We start from the raw sequence: 17,977 nt of genomic DNA on the forward strand, positions 1-17,977 counted from the left end.
ATGAGACGGATACAGAGAGGGAAGGAGGCTGAGACGAGAGAGAGAGGGAGAGAGATGGATGGATGGATGGAGAGAGGAGAGGTGTGTGTGTGTGTGTGTGTGTGTGTGTGTGTGTGTGTGTGTGTGTGTGTGTGTGTGTGTGTGTGTGTGTGTGTGTGTGTGTGTGTGTGTGTGTGTGTGTGTGTGTGTTAGCAACAGAAAAGCCCGGATAGCAGTGTGTCAAGAGTGCTGTCAGTCACTCATCCATCCAGCTGGCTAATTGGCTCCTTACCCTCTCTCGCTCTCCCACTCTCTCTCCCTCTTTTTCCTTCACTCACTCACTCTCTCTCTCTCTCTCCCTCTCTCTCTCACTCTCTCTCTCTCTCTCTCTCTCGCTACCTCCCGCCTTCCCTCCCTCGCTTGCCCTCTCTCTCTCCCTCCATCAGGCGTTGCTCCTAACTGCGCGCCGGAGGCCAAAATGCAGATGAGCTCTGCCTCGCGTCAGGGGGAGCTTCTGCTCTGCTTAATTATCTGTGTGTGTGTGTGTGTGTGTGTGTGTGTGTGTGTGTGTGTGTGTGTGTGTGTGTGTGTGTGTGTGTGTGTGTGTGTGTGTGTGTGTGTGTGTGTGTGTGTGTGAGAGAGACAGTGAGAGAGAGAGAGAGAGAGAGAGAGAGTTAGTTTATCAGCTTACCGGCCCACACACACAATGTTCACGCTGCCGCTGCTGCTGCTGTTGCTGCTATGCTAAACAGCAAGGCATCATGGGAATTGCAGTGACAGCTCATTTTGGTTTTTTCGTAGTCTATGTATGAAAGCTGCTGAGAGACAACCCTTCCCTCCCTCCTGCCTCCCAACCCTCCCTCTCCCCCCCACCCTCCCTTGCAACACACAACACACACACACACACACACACACACACACACACACACACACACACACACACACACACACACACACGCTGACACATTCGTACACATTGACATATACGAAACACACACACACACACACACACACACACACAGAAAACCTTCTCTCTTTCCCCGGTGCTCATGGGAACGGGTCCGGGGCCTGTCACCAACCCTCCCCCAATCCCCCTCCTTTTCTCCCCACCACCTCACCACCCTCCCCTCATCGCCGCGGTGACAGGGCTTGTTGACAAACGCCAGCAGTCATCAGGGCACCCTGGGAAATCTTCTGCCACCATTTTGTCAGCACAATGACAGAAGTTGTTAATGTCTTGCCTCTCGCCCTGACACGAGACGCTGGGGCTGACAGACTCTGACACGCGCCCCACACACACACACACACACACACACACACACACACACACACACACACACACACACACACACACACACACACACACACACACACACACACACACACTCGCTCAGATACACGCTGCTGCGCACCGCCTTACAATAACACAAATGTCATGCACACAATATAGACACAAACACACGGCTACTCACACACACGCTGACACACCCCATTCATGTCCACATTTTATGGCCCCCCATCCTTAACTCTCCCCCATCTGACTCAACTGAATCAGTCAGCGTGTGTGTGTGTGTGTGTGTGTGTGTGTCCGTGTGTGTGTGTGTGTGTCCGTGTGTGTGTGCGCGCGTGCTGGCTGACAACTAGATGTGTGTGGATGTTTAGTGTGTATGACTGGGGAGTGTTAATGAGGATATGTCTATGAGTGTGTACGGCTTCTAATGAGTTGTACTCAAGTGTGTGTGTGTGTGTGTGTGTGTGTGTGTGTGTGTGTGTGTGTGTGTGTGTGTGTGTGTGTGTGTGTGTGTGTGTGTGTGTGTGTGTGTGTGTGTGTGAGCGTATGAGAAAACAGTGTCTCAGCTCTCGTTATGGATGCGGCGTATGCATCTGATCAATAACATTTACAATCCCGACAGGAGATCGAGCCTGGCGGACAACCCTAACTGACCGTTATGAGAACATGATGAACTCCGGACAGACACACACACACACACACACACACACACACACACACACACACACACACACACACACACACACACACACACACACACACACACACACACACACACACACACACACACACACACACAGATCACAGATCACAGATTCATATGGGCAGCTTCTCTGGACAGCCAATTACCGTTCCTCATAATCCACTTGCTCCACACACAGCCTCCGCCGTCCGCCTGTGTACAGTTGTTGTACACAGACGTTGAGACGTGTGTGTGTGTGTGTGTGTGTGTGTGTGTGTGTGTGTGTGTGTGTGTGTGTGTGCGTGTGTGTGTGTGTGTGTAGAGGATTGCTGAAGATGCCAAAGTTCCCTCCAGAATCCACAAAGATAGTCTAAAAGCACACAGCCCCCCCCCCCCCCCCGATCAGATCAACTACGGTAGTTCACCACAGTTCGGCGCTCCGGCTGCTCCTGTTATACGAACTGTGACTGTGTTTGATGTCTCAGGGTGTATTTGAGTCGCACCTGCAGGGACCAACGCCGGCGCGATCTGAAAGTGTTTGTATTTCCCGTCTAAAGTGTGAATTAGGATCAGCTTGCTTATTTTTTGCAGAGAGTGGCATGAAGCCCAGCATACGGGAAAGATGAACATACAGAGAAAACAAAATGGTGCGCGTGTAATTCAACAGGTTTGGAGGTTTGAACCGAGGCGGATTTGCTGCTTTTCTCCGGTTTGTGTCATTTTAAAGTGAATATCTTTTGAGTTTGAAACTGTAAATTTAACTGAAAAAAAAGATTCATAGATCTTTGAGAAATACTTTTTTTTTTTTTTTGTAGTTGTGGCCCTAAAGTCTGTAACAAAGCAGGTTTTGTTCTAAAGATGTTCATAACTTACTGTAGGGTTGTTTTTCTGCACGTTACCGCGAGCAACCGTCGTCTGATCCGTGCATCGTAGTTAAATCCAGCCGCTTACGATTCTTTGAGTCTGGTTTCCACGTGGAGGCGACGCCACAGCAAACATTACAACTTTTAAATTCTCCTACAGCAAAGTTATTTGTAGTTATCCGCATATGAGCTGCAAATACCTGAAAGTACCAATTTGTAAAAACTGTTTCTAAATGTGGTTTTTCATTTTTGCGCCTGTGTTGCCTTGAGTTGTTCTCTTCCTGCACGTCAATATCTGTAAAAGCCTTCGACTGAAACATTGCAGACTGGATTTATATGGTCAACAGATGGCGAACAGAGCTGCAGAGTTTTCTTGAAACCTCGGTGTGCAGATGCGGTATCTCTCTTTAAAGTCCTGCAGCGCACCGAGTCGTCGTGTTTCCATCACTTCAGTGGTCAATAATCTGATTTACATTCGTCTCCCGGAGACTTAGGGCCGTGTCTTTTTCATTTCCTTTGTAGGTTTTAACAAGATGCCGCACTTTATTATGGTCACACCCAACGTGTGGGAGTTTCAAACAACAAAACGGGTATTTGGAAGCGCAAGTCATAAAACACACTCTTATTTTTGTTATTTACTGTGCAATAGTCCGTGCGTCTCGTCCAGCGATAGAAGCGATTGATAATGAAACGTGACCAAACTAAACGGACCGAAATAATGAAGTGGATTCCGGGGGAACGAGGAGCATTTGCAGGGTTACAAACCAGGAACGTGTCTGAGGAGAGGTGGACCCTGACTCGCCGGGCCCGGAGCCAGACGAGGGTCACCGTGTTACAGTCCGGAGGGCCAAAACTTACCGTCTCAACCTAGTTATAACTGCCATGGTCAGCTAGCATTGCATAATTCAATTACATCAGTGATTTCACCACAATTGAATCGAATGGATCTAAAAAAAAAATTTTTTTTTTAAATATCCCACAATATATGAGTATATACTAAACAAAAATTGTCTGGTTCCCGTCTGGACTTTTGATTCACATAATACGTCTCTGAGAGGTTTAAGTGATTCAAACAGAATAATGGCCCAAAATGATAATTAGCTCTGATTATGGGGATAAGTTGTCACCAAAATGTAAAATATTAGATCAAAATCTGCTCTTCCTCCCAAAATGACTGACAGGTCTTTTAACACAGAGACTTGACACTTCAGAGAAGAACGAAATTAGAGTTTGACAGCTGACTCCTGAGACAGGATGATATCCACTCAAGGTCCACTTACTAGCTCGTTCTTGAACTGGTGAAGGACTTGTACCCTGAAGCTTCAGAACAAGGGGAGCAGTTTTATTTTCCTCTCGTGCCATCCGTGCATCAGGATTGTGTCTCAACACCGAGCAGGACCATTTTAACTTCCTATCATTGGACCGATAGGATCACGAATAAATGAGAAACACGACCGATGACGTTGCAGAGGTCAAATTTCGGTTATATAAGATTGTTGTTTTTACCTGCAGCTGGTGTCAGTCTGTGGCTAATGGCGAACGCCTCTGGCTCAGTTTCATAAAAGTTGAACTGACACTGTCCCTTTTGTCACCTCCGTGGATGTTGACAAGCATCTTTCAGCTGGTTAGCGACGCCCTGAATGTCCTTGTTGCTGCTTTATCTGCAGGTGCTACTTCTTGCTGTGGCTGTTTTGTGAAGGTTGTTTTCCTTAAATTAGGGAAGTAGTTTTTCCGTGATCAGTGTGCTGCTAATTAGGCTGAAAAAAATAAAATAATGCCAGCTTTCTGATATGCTTATGTTACTAATATAACTATATAAATACATTTTATATATATAAAAATATATATAAAATGTATTTATATTATATATATATATATATATATATATATTTTATATATATATATATATATATATATTATATATTATATATATATATATAATACATATTTATATATATATATATATATATATAAAATGTATTTATATTTTATATATATATATATATATATAAAATGTATTTATATAGTTATATTAGTAACATAAGCATATCAGAAAGCTGGCATTATTTATATATATATATATATATATATATAATATACTTTTGTTTTTTAACAAAATCTTCTTTTGTTTTTAAGAATAAGTTTGTTTTTTGTTTTTTAAGAATAAGGAAGAAAAGAAAAAAATCAAAGCCTCCCCCTGTGTCATTTTCATCACGTCTCGGTGCAGTAGTACAGTACAGTGCACTGAAACTTGTTTTAACACACACACACACACACACACACACACACACACACACACACTAGGAGCACGCGGAGCAGGTGTAGGAAGCGCGAGTCGAGTGCAGCTTTCAGCAGGTGCCGCCCCGCGTGAGCCGGCTAGGACGAGATGAAAGACACCGCTGCACTCCGAATCGCTCCCCTCTCCTCCCTTCCCTGCTCCGCGAGAACACGCCGAACTCCCTCCCCCCCCACCCCTCCCCACCCCACCCCCACCATCCCATCCCCATCCCATCCCATCCCATCTCACCCCATCCTCCCCTCCCCGCTTCCCCGCGCGCTCGGTGAGGTAGATTTGTAGTGACAGCAGCGGGTGCATTCGCCAGTCATTCCCCATAAAAGGTTCCGTCTGATCAAAGCCCCGCCGAGGCAGGGAGAGGCAGGGAGGCGCCCGCTACGTCGGTATGTGTCTGCGTGTCTCCGGTGTCTCGCAGGGTTGAGGCGGTTTTTGAAGCTTTATAAACACCAAAAAAAAAAAAAACCCTCTCTGTCTATCTCCCCGCTATTTACATTTGAGCTCCGTTTTGCCTTGGCAGTAAAACATTGGTTTTTATTCCCTCTGCCTGTAGCCCGCGTGACAGGTCTCGGCTGCATTAATCAGCTCCTCGCGCTCAAGAGTCGCGGATTCCTTAAACTGGAAGAATTAAATCTTTAAATAAATTTTAAACGGAAGTGTCTGACTGAAGTTATGTTAACAAGCACCCCCCCCCCCACCACCCACCCCCTCCCCCCAAACCTGAGAGGTGTGTGTGTGTGTGTGTGTTGAGCAGAGATTCCCCGGTGAGCGCTGAGGGGAGCGTACGTACACCAAAGCAGAAAAAGAGGCAATGTGTTGATATAAATTTACCCATCCGCTGTCAATTAGACAAACACTTCTTTTTTTTTTTTTTTTTTTGCGGGTGTAAAAAGTTAGGCTTTTTTTTTTTTTTTCCCTTCACAATATGAACACCCAAAAATATCAGGAAGACGCCACTGAAACGTGAACTTTTAAGTCACCTGCCTGTCACATTCGCAATTTTCCATATTCATGTTGTTTTAAATCACCAGGAAGCCCGAGCATCCCTCTTTACCTCCTCATTAACATCAGTCGTCTCGTCAGAAGCAGACAGCATTGTTCACCATCAATTAAGTGCAGAGGAATCCAAAGCTAGTCTGCTGCTGACACATCTCTGTAACGCAAAGGCAAAAAAAAAAATACAACCAAAAAAAAAAATTTGGCAATGCAAATTTTGGAAAGCGGTTAAGACTTTAAGACTCTGCGCCGCCCCCCCCCCCCCCCCCCATATTCCCCAAATTGTGTTTTTATGTGCAGCACAAAGCTTCCTATACATTGATCTTATTTCTCAATAGTTTCCGTTCCTGCTGAATAAAACATGGACCATCAGCACGGCTTGAAGTTGTTGTCCGTGCGTCGAGGCCTTCAATCAGTGAAGCGAGCAAATCCTTTTAGGAGTGCAGTCAAAGTGTCAACGAACAAAAATAATAATAATAATAATAATAAAACGACAAAATATTGTAACTGTTTCCATGTATACGTGAATGCCCTGATCCGATTGTGTTTATCGGGCTCGCCCGGATAACCGCCTTCTATTTCTGAGAAATCTTTGGATTTGCGAGACTGTGTTGTATTCATAAAACCTATTTTTGATTTAATTTTACCCGAGTTAGAACAGATTAGGTCTTTTCCCCCATAAAATTGTACCTTTTTGATTTTTCCTGGAAGAAAGGATGGGAAAAAACACATGATGGGGACAAATAAGGATTTAACTAAATGTGCCGATAGTGGTGGAAATGTTTATGTTAACTCCCCGCTGTCAATCAGAGCTGATTAAACAGACCCACACAGTCCGAACGAAGCAGATTGGCTAAGTATTTGTGTTATAATAACTCGGTGCGTTTGCAAACTTTTAACTTAGATTGTCGCTTATTTTTTTCTTAAATGTTTATTGTTGAAAAATGCAACGGAATAGTTGATCGTGATCATTTCTCTTTTGTTTACTTTGTTTCTGGTGAATTTTGAGCTGTTGTGTTTACTCGGTGGCTTCCTCTTCACCTGCTGTGGCCTGATTTGTACTTTATTTAAAACGTTGCTTTGGACAAAAGTTTATGCAAAATAAGTAAATGCAAATTCAGACGTCTTTAAATTTAAAGTTTTTTTTTTTCTGACCCTAAACCCATAAATATTCACCTTACTTCTTTAAAGTGTTGGTGGTGTATGTAGTCAACGGAAGCAAGGAATTCCTTCGTTTTTGCTACATCGATCAGGAAAGCCGAGTTTTTCCCGCTCACAGGTGCCGACAGTGCCTACATGTACCAGAATGCATTGCGTGCACGCTTCTGATTGGTTCCCGGTCTTCCCCCCCCCGGTAGCACCCACTCAACAAAACAAATGACAAGGACGAGTCAAAACTTCTGCGGTAGAAAAGCCACCCCCCCCCCCCAAAAAAAAGAGAAAACAACAACAGACAGGAGATGAGTGTCAGTGTGGTTTTCGTCACACCATTTAATTCCAATAATTTGTAATAAAGGAAAAAAAAAAAATATTACAGCGTATATAAACATTCGGATCACCGTGGCGCCTTTGAGCGCTTTAACTTTGCTATGTTACAACGGTCTCGCCGACGAGACGCACCTCAGACTCCACAAAATGAAGCAAACATTCCTCTGCAACATTCTGCTATAATTTAAAAGCCTCTGAGCAAAGTTGAATTTACACAAGACCCCTCAGACACATTCACATACTGCATCTGACTCTTCTATGATCAAGGCAAAGTGGTGTTAGTATGTACACTCTGTTGTCTGGATGTGTGTGTGTGTGTGTGTGTGTGTGTGTGTGTGTAGCCGTCCTGATGAAGGTGAAGATGAAGATCTGGCTGCAGTGTGTTACTGTGGGTAGGCCTCGATCACCATAGCATGACCCTGGAAAACACAAGAAAAAAAAAAAAAAACAGAAACATGAGAAATGGAAGAAAAACATACAGGATTTTCCTCGTCACGCAAAACAACAAAACACTTGTTCATGTTATGAGGTGCATAAAAATATAAACATATTAGATGGAAGTTTACATTTCCCTACATTTTTGGATTTGGAACTACAGGTACCGAACTTCTTCCAGTGTCCCTGCCCCCCCCCCCCCCCCCCCGAATGTCGTCTTCCCTCCATAAGAAACCAAATACTCGTAGAACCGCAGTTACGTCCAGTAACTACTATTTTTCTTTTTCTTTTTTTAACTAGTTCCTGTGCACCCGTTTCATTTCAGCTCAGTACGAGAGTTGCGGATGCATTTTTCTGTCCCTGAAAGCATGTCCGGGGGGCGGAGCCTCAGAGACGTGCCAGCGCTGCAGAGCACCAGGTGGACACGGGCGAATGTTCACTCGAGTTGATGACAACTACACTCGTTACTACCCTCCTCCCCAAAGCTGTCTGCGGAGGGGGAAACGCTCGTTGTAAAATTTGAATTTAAAATAGATCAGAAGAAAGGAGTCGGCCGTTACCAGTCCTCCAGCAGCACAAGCCGCCACCAGTCCGTACTGTCCTCCCTCCTTCTGCAACCGGTGTGCCACGGTGGTTACCAGCCGGCAGCCGGTGGCACCGAACGGGTGACCCAAAGACAGGGAGCCTCCCCACAGGTTGAACTTGTCCATGGAGGGAGCCCCGACCTGCAAACGCACAACGGAGCTCAACTTAAACACGTCCACTTTCAACTGGTGAAATTTATACCGCCACTTCGCCACGTGACTCGAATGCAGTTAAAACGAGGAGGCGCTGCGGTGCGTCGACATGATTCCCTAAAAGTAATAATGCGCAACTAGCGTGCATCGATGTTAAATCAATACTTCTGTCACTTAAACAATTAGCAGTTTTATTTTTACATACTGAGGTATAAAATTAATATATATATATTAACAAAAAGTTTATTGTCAAACAAACAAACAAAAAAACATAGCAAAAACCAATATTTTTTTTAAAATGGCTTCTATTTTTCGTCTGACCATCTCAAGCCAAAAACGCACTCTACACACATCGCTCATCTGTAGTGCGCGAGGCAAACATCCAGGTGAGCTGCGTGGATCTATTCCGAGAGAAAGCGAACCGACGGCTATTTTTTTTTACCTTCGATTTCCTGCCCATGTACGTCTGGGCGAACCAGTCCGAGTCCAGAGCCTTCATATTCGCCATTATCTGACCCTGGAAAGACGACACACACACACACACACACACACACAGTCACAATCGATCTCGGGCAGAATATGAAGTAGACCGGGGCGAATAACACGGAAACGAAATACGCCGCAATCGTACGACGGCAGACAGAAATTGAGTTTACTTATGTGTTGGAGGTGGTCAAAGTTTTGCGACGACTTACTGCAAATGCCTCGTGAAACTCGAAGACGTCGATGTCGCTGACGGACAGGCCGGCCCGCTCCAGGACTTTGGGCGTGCTGTACGCCGGCCTGGAAGAGTCAAACGGAGCAGAAAATAGAAGAACGTCTTCCAAAAGGCAAACCGTTGTTTCTTCAAAGAAGGAAAAAGATCGCTCGGCGATACGGCAACTTCAGCAGGGCGCGAATTAAAGCAGAGTGAGAACGAGGCACTCACCCCAGAAGCAGCTGATCTTTGGGGTCCTGGGACACGTAGACGAAGTCTCTGCCGGGGTGAAAAATATTACGCCGATGAGCACTTTTGAATCGGCATTATCGGGTAATTTGAAGAAGAAGCTCTACCGAGCAGAAGAAGGTCCGGATACCTGAGGTAGGCTTTAGGCTTGAAACCCATCGCCAAAGCCTTCTCTTCGGACATGATGAGCACGGCGGAGGCACCGTCGGTCTGAGGACACGCAGAGAAACCGTTTACTTGAGGTTGAGGGACAGTTCGTGTGCGAGACAGTTCATAAGATGAGAGGGAAAAAAAAATAAACAAATGGGAGTGTTTGTGAATCGAATATCCTCAAACAAGTTTCTAATGGTGTTTTACAGACGCTGTCCACGCCGGAGGAGTTTTAGATGCAGGAAGGACGAAGTAAGAACGTGTGTGTGTGTGTGTGTGTGTGTGTGTGTGTGTGTGTGTGTGTGTGTGTGTGTGTGTGTGTGTGTGTGTGTGTGTGTGTGTGTGTGTGTGTGTGTGTGTGTTTACCAGGAAAGAGGAGTTGGCAGCGGTGACTGTGCCATGAGGCTTAATGAAGGCGGCCTTTAGTTTGGCCAGTTGCTCCATGGAGGACGGACGGATGCCGTTGTCCTTTGATACAATGTCCCGACCTGGCGAGAGAAAAAAAAAAAAAAAAAAAAAAAAAAATGTGCCCCTTCATTATCATCCAAAAGTGAACATTTACATTAAAGATGAAATACAAGTCATAGATCTTCTTACGGGATCCCTGTTGGCTTCCTGGTGTACACATAATCAATATGTAGGAAACATTAATAAGAAAAATAAAACCAAGTTTTATTAAAACTAATGATTATTCTTTATTGTTAATTAATCTACCAACGATTTACACAATTAATCTTAATAGAAGTCAAAATTTCTGGAGGCCCAGCATGATTAAAATGTTTCTCTTTCAACATTTGAAATCCCCCAAAATATTTAAAATCTTCACCATTAAAAAAAAACAACAACACTTAAGCGAATAATTGATTATCTAATTAGATGCCAAATCATTTTCTGTTGATCATCAATTGTTTGTTGTCGACACGTACAGATCGACAACATCCATAAACATAAACAAAATCAAATCAAACTTACAAATGGAATTAAAGTACAGAACCATTTGTATAATTAATGAAAAGAAAACCAAAAACTCTTGTTTATTTATTTCTAACTTGTGATGTCACACGTTTAAAAGCTTACCAGGCACTTTGAAGGCGATGACGTCCCGCAGCAGCCCGTCGTCCTGCGCCTTTTTGGCCAGAGAGTGCGACCGCAGGGCGAACTCGTCCTGCTCCACCCGGGAGACCCCGAACGCGGCCGCCAGGCGGTCGGCGCTGTGGCCCATCGTCTCCGCGGTGGAGAACTCGGCCACGGCGGGAAGCTGCGCGCAAACAGGGGAAACACGGGTTTCAGGAGGCGGCTCCGCATCTTTTACGGTCGCCGGCGACGGAAGCGAGCGGCGAGGCGGACGCGTACCTCCGGGGCCAGGTGGGCCATCCGGATGCCGCCGATCAGGCTGAGCCTCTGTCCGAGGGACTTGGCCTTGTTCAGGGACAGCATGATCTTCCTCATCTTCCGGCTGTGACGGATCGGAACGTCGGACATGAACTCCACGCCGCCCGCCACGATGGAGTCGCACTGGCCCGCGGCAATCATACCGACGCCTGGAGAGAGAAGGACCCGGTGGGTGGGGGGGGGTCGGACGAAGAGCGAGTTAAATGTAAATAACATCCCGGTGTTTGTTTGTTTGTTTCCCCCCCCCCCCTTTCTTTTCTTTACTCTTCTTAATGTCGTCTACATGCTTTACTGTAATGACGAGCGGACGCGTCTGATCTCAAACCTCCTGCTGCGATTCCCCGTCGCTGTCACAAGACGGCTCCGCAGTCTCGTGACAACGAGCCCCGCGTCTCCGACCCGCCCGGCCGATGGTGTATCGTGGCGTATTCACACGGTGGCGTCTCAAAACTCAGCTATTGTTCCCGTTGGCTTTAATATTTCTCCTTATCGCTCACTGACTACGTGGAGAGCTTTCTTTCCCCGACGTACCCGTGGTCATCGCCTGGTTGGAGGAGATGCAGGCCATGGTGACGGTGTGAGCTGGGATCTTGTCAGAGAAGCCTGCACCCAGCGCCGCCTACAAATACAAGTTTAAAAGAAATTAAGAAGCGGTACTTCACACACACACACACACACAAATGTCATTTCATCACCAAGTTATGTGAATTATTAGATCAAATGCTTCCTATCGTAAAGATTAGGTTTCATTAATTAGGTTTCTCCAGGTGGTAGAACGCACGTGTGTGTGTGTGTGCGTGTGTGTGTGTGTGTGTGCGTGTGTGTGTGTGTGTGCGTGTGTGTGTGTACCTCTCTCGCTACATTGCTGGTTTTGACCTCCTGAATGACGGTTCCATAGATGATGTATTCTACAGCATCTTTGGATAAACCCGTCCTGCTCAGCAGACCCCTGGGCAGACACGGGAATCGGAAAACATTTGTGAAAACACACGAGACCGAATGGAATTTGGAGAGAAAAAAAAAAAAAAAAAAAGGCTCATTTCCAGTAACAAAGTGACATCTGAAGGTCGCCAATATTGCACCGAACCGTAGCTACGCGTGTAACTTCAGCATCTGCACGAGCCGGCAACGGAGATGAGCATTTTAAGCAGGTCGGTGACATCACACGGGTCAAAGGATTTTTTTTTTTTTTTTTCAAATAGTTTGGGCAATCGAGAGGCACAACTACTGGATTTGCGCCGGAAAAATAACAAATAACGAACACCGTAGAACGAGACCATAACCGACCGGTAAGAGTAATAAAGCGTCCGAATTAAATTTAGTGTTAAATTACACTTTAATGCCACTGCAGCTTTGTGGCCAGAATTTAAAAAAAAAAATATTAAAAAAAAAAAAAAGCTCTGGTTTCAATCGGTAGTTGAACAACTTCACACAATGTCGGCAAACGTCTCCTTTGTTCGGGGCGTCGATCAAATGTCTTAACGGTAGCCTTGCAAATGTTACGACACAAAAACACGACGTGACAACACACTTACTGCAGCGCTGCTCTGGCCAGGTCGTGGGGCATGAGGTCCGCGTACCTGTCAACGCCAACCACAGACGTTTCATCGTCAAGCCGCAGAGATTGTGTACGACAGGTTGTCCTTCGCAAGTCGGCATTTACATGCAAAGTATTCATGGGTTCGTGAATCGAGACGAGAGCAGAGACTTACGTGGTTCCAGACAGCAGGAAGGGGGTTCGGACTCCTTCCACCAGCACGATGTTCTTCACGCCAGGTCGAGCCAGAGTCTTCTTACTCTTTGTCTGAACTGGAAACAAAAACAGTTTGATCGGGGTAATCACGTCGAATCTCAACTCCTCGTCCTGCCCCTGTCCAGGTAAAGAAATGGATCCATAATCGGAGGCTTTGTGATGTTCAGCTTAGATTCTGAACATCCTACGCAAAGGCCGTAATCTGGATTTGTATTCGAATGTAAATTATATCCCTTTAACAACTCACCCTGAGCCTGGAGCTGGGACGTCGTACCGAGAGAGCGTGCGCCTGAAACAGAGGGAAAAAAAATACGGTCTATTATTATCAATTTAGAAACGTTAAACCAAAGTTTAGTCGTCGGCATGAATATCTCAAGTCAGACGACGGCGTTATCGTAGCCCGAATCTCCAGAACAAATGTTTATAGTTACACTTTGAAGAAAGAGAAGTTGTTTTGTTTGTATCTGGCCTGGGAGAATATATTTTTTTCCCCACAATGCTGAGACAAATTTGAAAAAAAAACAACCCAGAAGTGACGGCCACTCACCCAGTCGCACTGCCCAGGAAGGGCTGACGGAGGAGCTCCGCATCGACTTCAGCAACATGGAGGCCATTATGTCCTGGGTGGAAAGAAACCGTTACTGCATGAGGATGAGAAGCTCGTGGTCCTGCAAAAAAACATTTCTCTCTTTCAAAGTCACGTTATTTGAACATGTTGGCCCCTTGATATTCCAGGCTTTCTTAATAACCGATTCGTTGATTGGTGTTTTAAAAAAAAAAAAAAAAGGTCAGAAAAACGTGACAAACTTCAACCGGTGTTTCCTGAAGCTCGAGGTGCAGCCTAAAATGTCCTCCCCCCCGACCAGAAGTCCACAGCCAAAAAAATATTCAGGTTATTATCGTGCAAAAGTGAAGGAACTGGAAAATATTGACATTTAAGCAGCTGAGAAAAAAAAAGGAACTTTTTGCTTTTGTTTTTATTTAAAAAAAAAAAAAAAAAAAAAAGTTGCCGATAAATGTATTTTATTATTATTATTATTATTATTATTATTATTATTATTGTACCGTATTGCTCAAACGGCATTATATTTGAGGACGACATGTATTTATATTATTTTCAGCCTGGACTGAACTCGTGGAGGTGAAAGGTCACAGCTGTACCTTGAACGTCACAACAACAACAACAACAACACGCCGGAGTGTTTATAACTAATGAACCGTGTTGTAGACGACGAAAAACACGTCGAAAAACATCGGTTTTAACGAGTTAATAATGTCGTAGTGTAATAACACGACATATCAGTGACGGTCACCCTCACACCTCCTCCCTCCCTCCCTCCCCTCCCTCCCTCTCCTCCCTCCCGGCTGTGACCCTTCACCTACATTCCTCTCCTGGAGAATGACTCAAGAGACCAAACTGCGAAAGTTTTGATTCCCTTTGAAGTGACGTTTTGTTTTGTTTTGTTTTGTTTTGTTTTTTAAAACCGAAGAAAAACAATCTCACGACGTAAAAAGCTGAAAGCTGCGTACAAACTAGTCGACCCAGCTAGCTGGTTGCTAGCTCCTGTTCAATCAGCAGCAGCACGTGCCGCTGCGCTTTGAATGAATAAACGCGCGTGTGGAGTTGTAGTGTTGTTGTTTATTTGTTTTCTTTCTGGTTCGGTCGTCTACGGTGACAGCTTACCTGTGCTTGTGTTTCGTCTCTGGCCGCACTGCTTCCCTGTCGGATCGGTCGGCCGGACTCCGCAGGAGTACCAAAAAAAACTCGCTGTCAAGGACCCACCCGGTGACTAAAGCTGACCGACAATGTGCCCGAACAAAAAAAAAACAACAACAAAAAAAAAACACATTTTAGGAATCAATTTATAGTTTCGTTGCTGATTGTGTTTAACGCCTCGTTGAATTTGCAGATTGTGGTATCAGTATCGTAATGAATTTTTTTTTTTTTTTTTTTTTTTGCACAAATAAAATGTTATAATTTGAAATAAAAACATTTTAGGATGAGGCGATTTTGCCACGGACTATTTTATATTTGCACCTCAAACCACGCCCACTTCATTTTTTTTTTTTTTTTTTTTAAACTTCTATCATTATTAACACAAATTGGGATTCATGTTTCTACACCAGTAACAGAAAGCTTCAAGCCAACAGTAGTTACAGTTAACTGTCTCCGGCTTTTATAAACACAACAAGCATAAGGAGAAATCGATGCATCTGTTTATTGAATGTGATATAATAATAATAATAATAATAATAATAATAACATTTTCTTCGAAGCTAGTTTGATTTGATTTCCCTTTAAACAACACCAGAGTGGAAAAAGAACAGGTGCATCTGCATAGACCTTAAAACTACAGGAAAACGTGTAACTTTCACGCCTAGACAGCCCGGAGCGTGTCCATTTCACGCTTTGCTGGTGTTGCACTGTGCTTATCCGGACCGTAAAAATAGCTGCCAGTAGTTACTGGAAACCACTAGCAATTTGAGCTTCTCTATAAAAAAAATATATATATATATATTAATTTTTCATCTGGTCACAATTCGGCAGGTGACAGGCTTTCCTTTGGGGCCGTCTTCCAACAACTTCCAGAAAGTGTATTGCAGTTTTACTCCAGTGTTTACAATCTCCAGGGAAAGTGTTAAACCAGCAGAAATTAGCATAATGCAATAGTGGTGGCCCTCTGTTTGACTGTCTCTCATCTGTTATACTGTTCTCCCCATCAAGCCCGAACACATGTCAGCTACGAGCTCAAGGATGACGTGGCGGTTGTACGACTCAATGATCCGACACCCAAGTGTGTGTGTGTGTGTGTGTGTGTGTGTGTGTGTGTGTGTGTGTGTGTGTGTGTGTGTGTGTGTGTGTGTCTTGTGTTTGTGGAATTTAGTACGAGACGGTACATACGTGTCAGAGAGAGGGAGAGGTTATGTTTGTGACACGTCTTGACGACCTGTCCCTGTCTCGGTCTCACACTGGCAGATGTGACACGACTAATCAGGGCTGCGTGTGTGTTTGTGCGTACGCAGGTGAACACGCTGTCGTCCCACGTGCAGTCAGAGCTGACTGAGGTGATTGGAGGGGGGGGGGGGGGGGATAGCCGTGTTCATCTCCAAAAAGCCCTGGCTGCTTCATTGCCGGGGACGACGTCAACTCGGCTTATTAGGGCTTGAAGAAGGATTTCCACCGCCGCCGTGCGCGGTCACTCTCACGCATGTGAGCGGCTGGGATCAGAGAGAATAAGTGCGAAACTTGCAAGCAGGTCGTAAAACCCAATTTAGAGTCAAATTAAATATGTCGTCTGAATTGACCTTCTGAGTGCTTATTTCTTTTCTCTCCGGTCCTGCAGCAGCAGCAGCGACGAGGTCACCCGTCTCTCTCAGGAAGGTCAGGAGATGTTGGAGAGGATTGAGATATCTCCCGTCTCTATTGTTGCTGCCGTAGCAACAACGCTGCCCAGATGGAGGCCTCGAGGTATGCGACGGCGTGTGACAGGAAAATGTGGGGGGAAATGCAGCTTATGTGGCGTAAAATTTGAGCAATAAATCCTGATTTTATGAACTTTTTTTTGTAGCTCTCGATAGCCTGCCAGTACCGAATTGACTCAAAAAGCAAAAAAAAAAAACATCCTGGGGACTCCGGAGGTCATGCTGGGACCGCTGCCCGGAGCAGGCGGCACTCAGAGACTGCCTAAAATGGTATACACACACACACTCATATTAATCAGTCGCTCATTTACAGGCTTGAAAGCGCCGCCACGGCCTTGTGCTAGTGGCTACTGGAGTACATTAAGGTCAGGAGACTCACTTGGGCCGATATCAGCCCACGATATCTGCATTCCTCCTGTTGCGAGTGCGTAGGTGGGTCTCCCAGAAGCGTTTGACATGATGCTGACGGGCAAAGAACATCAGAGCTGATGAAGCCAAGGAGACGGGTCTAGTGCAGCAGCTTGTGGACCCTCTGGGTATGTTCTACGTGTGGTATTTATTCAATGCCGTACTCCGCAAGAAAGATAGTACTGTTTTTCTGCTGTAATCATCTGGGACAGGGTGGGCTGGGAATATTATTGTAACTGACGGCAGGTTTTTATTGTTTTTTTTGTCTCTGCTGCCCGTGTTCATTTCTTACAGATCCTGGTCTGGAACCTGCAGAGGAGCGGACTATTGAGTACCTCGAGGAGGTTGCAGTGGGCGTTGCCAAGGAAATCGCCAACAAAAAGATTTGCCTTCCTAAAGAGAAAAGCCTCGTGCGGAGTGAGTGAAGACTGTTTCACATTTGTGGCCCTCATGTCTCCAGGGGACTTGTACCACAAAGCAATTCCAGCTCGGCCTGGCTGTCTTTGGTTCACCTGTTGATCCTAACATTGGTGATCTTGGACAAGTAGTATCACAAAGGGTTTTTATTACTCACCGGCCAACGTATTCGCCGATAAAAGATGTCTGCGATAACCTCTGTTCGGCAAATAATATCAGCCACACGCATGTAGAGATCAGAATCGGAATGCATTTTAAATACATGAATTGTCCACATCTGTAAAGTGTGTCTGTCTGTGCAGAGATGCAGGACACGGCGATGGACTTGGGTCCAGTGAGGAAGCAGATCTACAAGACTGTCTCAGTGAGAAGGTCCAGAAACAAACGAAAGGCTTCCACCCGGCTCCCGACAAAATCATTGAGGTAAAGAGCTCACGAATGGGAAGAAGGTTAATACGAGCTCCTGCTTGAGGTGTTTGAAGTGTCGGAGCAGCAGACTTTTTAATGAGGCTTGCAGGAGTATGAACTCAGTAGCGAAGAGGAGCAGAGTTTATCTGGCTGTCATTTTTTTTGGAACAATCTTCAAATCAGTTCAAATGAATGGATGTAGTGTTAGGTAGTCCAGTCACAGGCTCTCATCTATGCAAACAGGGGGTGACTGTAGTGTAGTCACAGACTGTAATGGATGCACGATGTAGGTGCAATTCAAGCTTTCTTTGATCTA

General features: G+C 45.2%; 2 protein-coding genes across 3 annotated transcripts; one reads left to right on the forward strand and one right to left on the reverse strand.

The window, feature by feature from the left end:
- Positions 1–7,565: 7,565 nt before the first annotated feature.
- hadhb (hydroxyacyl-CoA dehydrogenase trifunctional multienzyme complex subunit beta) lies at positions 7,566–14,785 on the reverse strand. Of its 2 annotated transcripts, none has more exons than XM_069715500.1 (16): positions 14,690–14,785; positions 13,553–13,625; positions 13,253–13,294; positions 12,965–13,061; positions 12,788–12,832; positions 12,102–12,201; positions 11,784–11,871; positions 11,214–11,401; positions 10,938–11,118; positions 10,227–10,348; positions 9,841–9,920; positions 9,693–9,740; positions 9,460–9,547; positions 9,207–9,281; positions 8,588–8,752; positions 7,566–8,011 (listed from the first exon to the last, which is right to left on the reverse strand). In XM_069715500.1, the coding sequence occupies exons 2-16, from the start codon at positions 13,617–13,619 to the stop codon at positions 7,976–7,978; spliced, it is 1,422 nt and encodes a 473-aa protein (XP_069571601.1). In that variant the 5' UTR covers positions 13,620–13,625; positions 14,690–14,785; the 3' UTR covers positions 7,566–7,975. The 2 variants fall into 2 exon arrangements, with proteins under 2 accessions (XP_069571601.1, XP_069571602.1); XM_069715501.1 differs by having other exon boundaries at positions 13,553–13,673; positions 14,690–14,740.
- hadhaa (hydroxyacyl-CoA dehydrogenase trifunctional multienzyme complex subunit alpha a) lies at positions 13,852–17,680 on the forward strand. The gene is given in 12 exon segments (XM_069715509.1): positions 13,852–13,873; positions 15,731–15,804; positions 16,030–16,111; positions 16,114–16,158; positions 16,337–16,443; positions 16,445–16,474; positions 16,575–16,613; positions 16,615–16,698; positions 16,861–16,899; positions 16,901–16,964; positions 17,131–17,253; positions 17,556–17,680. Coding segments are annotated over 12 exon segments (834 nt in total).
- The last annotated feature ends 297 nt before the right edge of the window (positions 17,681–17,977 follow it).

This window comes from Brachyistius frenatus, unplaced genomic scaffold (assembly GCF_029030835.1).
Source record: "Brachyistius frenatus isolate BFR_SWC_R1_liver_20210118 unplaced genomic scaffold, ASM2903083v1 Contig_143, whole genome shotgun sequence".
Lineage (NCBI taxonomy): Eukaryota > Metazoa > Chordata > Actinopteri > Embiotocidae > Brachyistius > Brachyistius frenatus.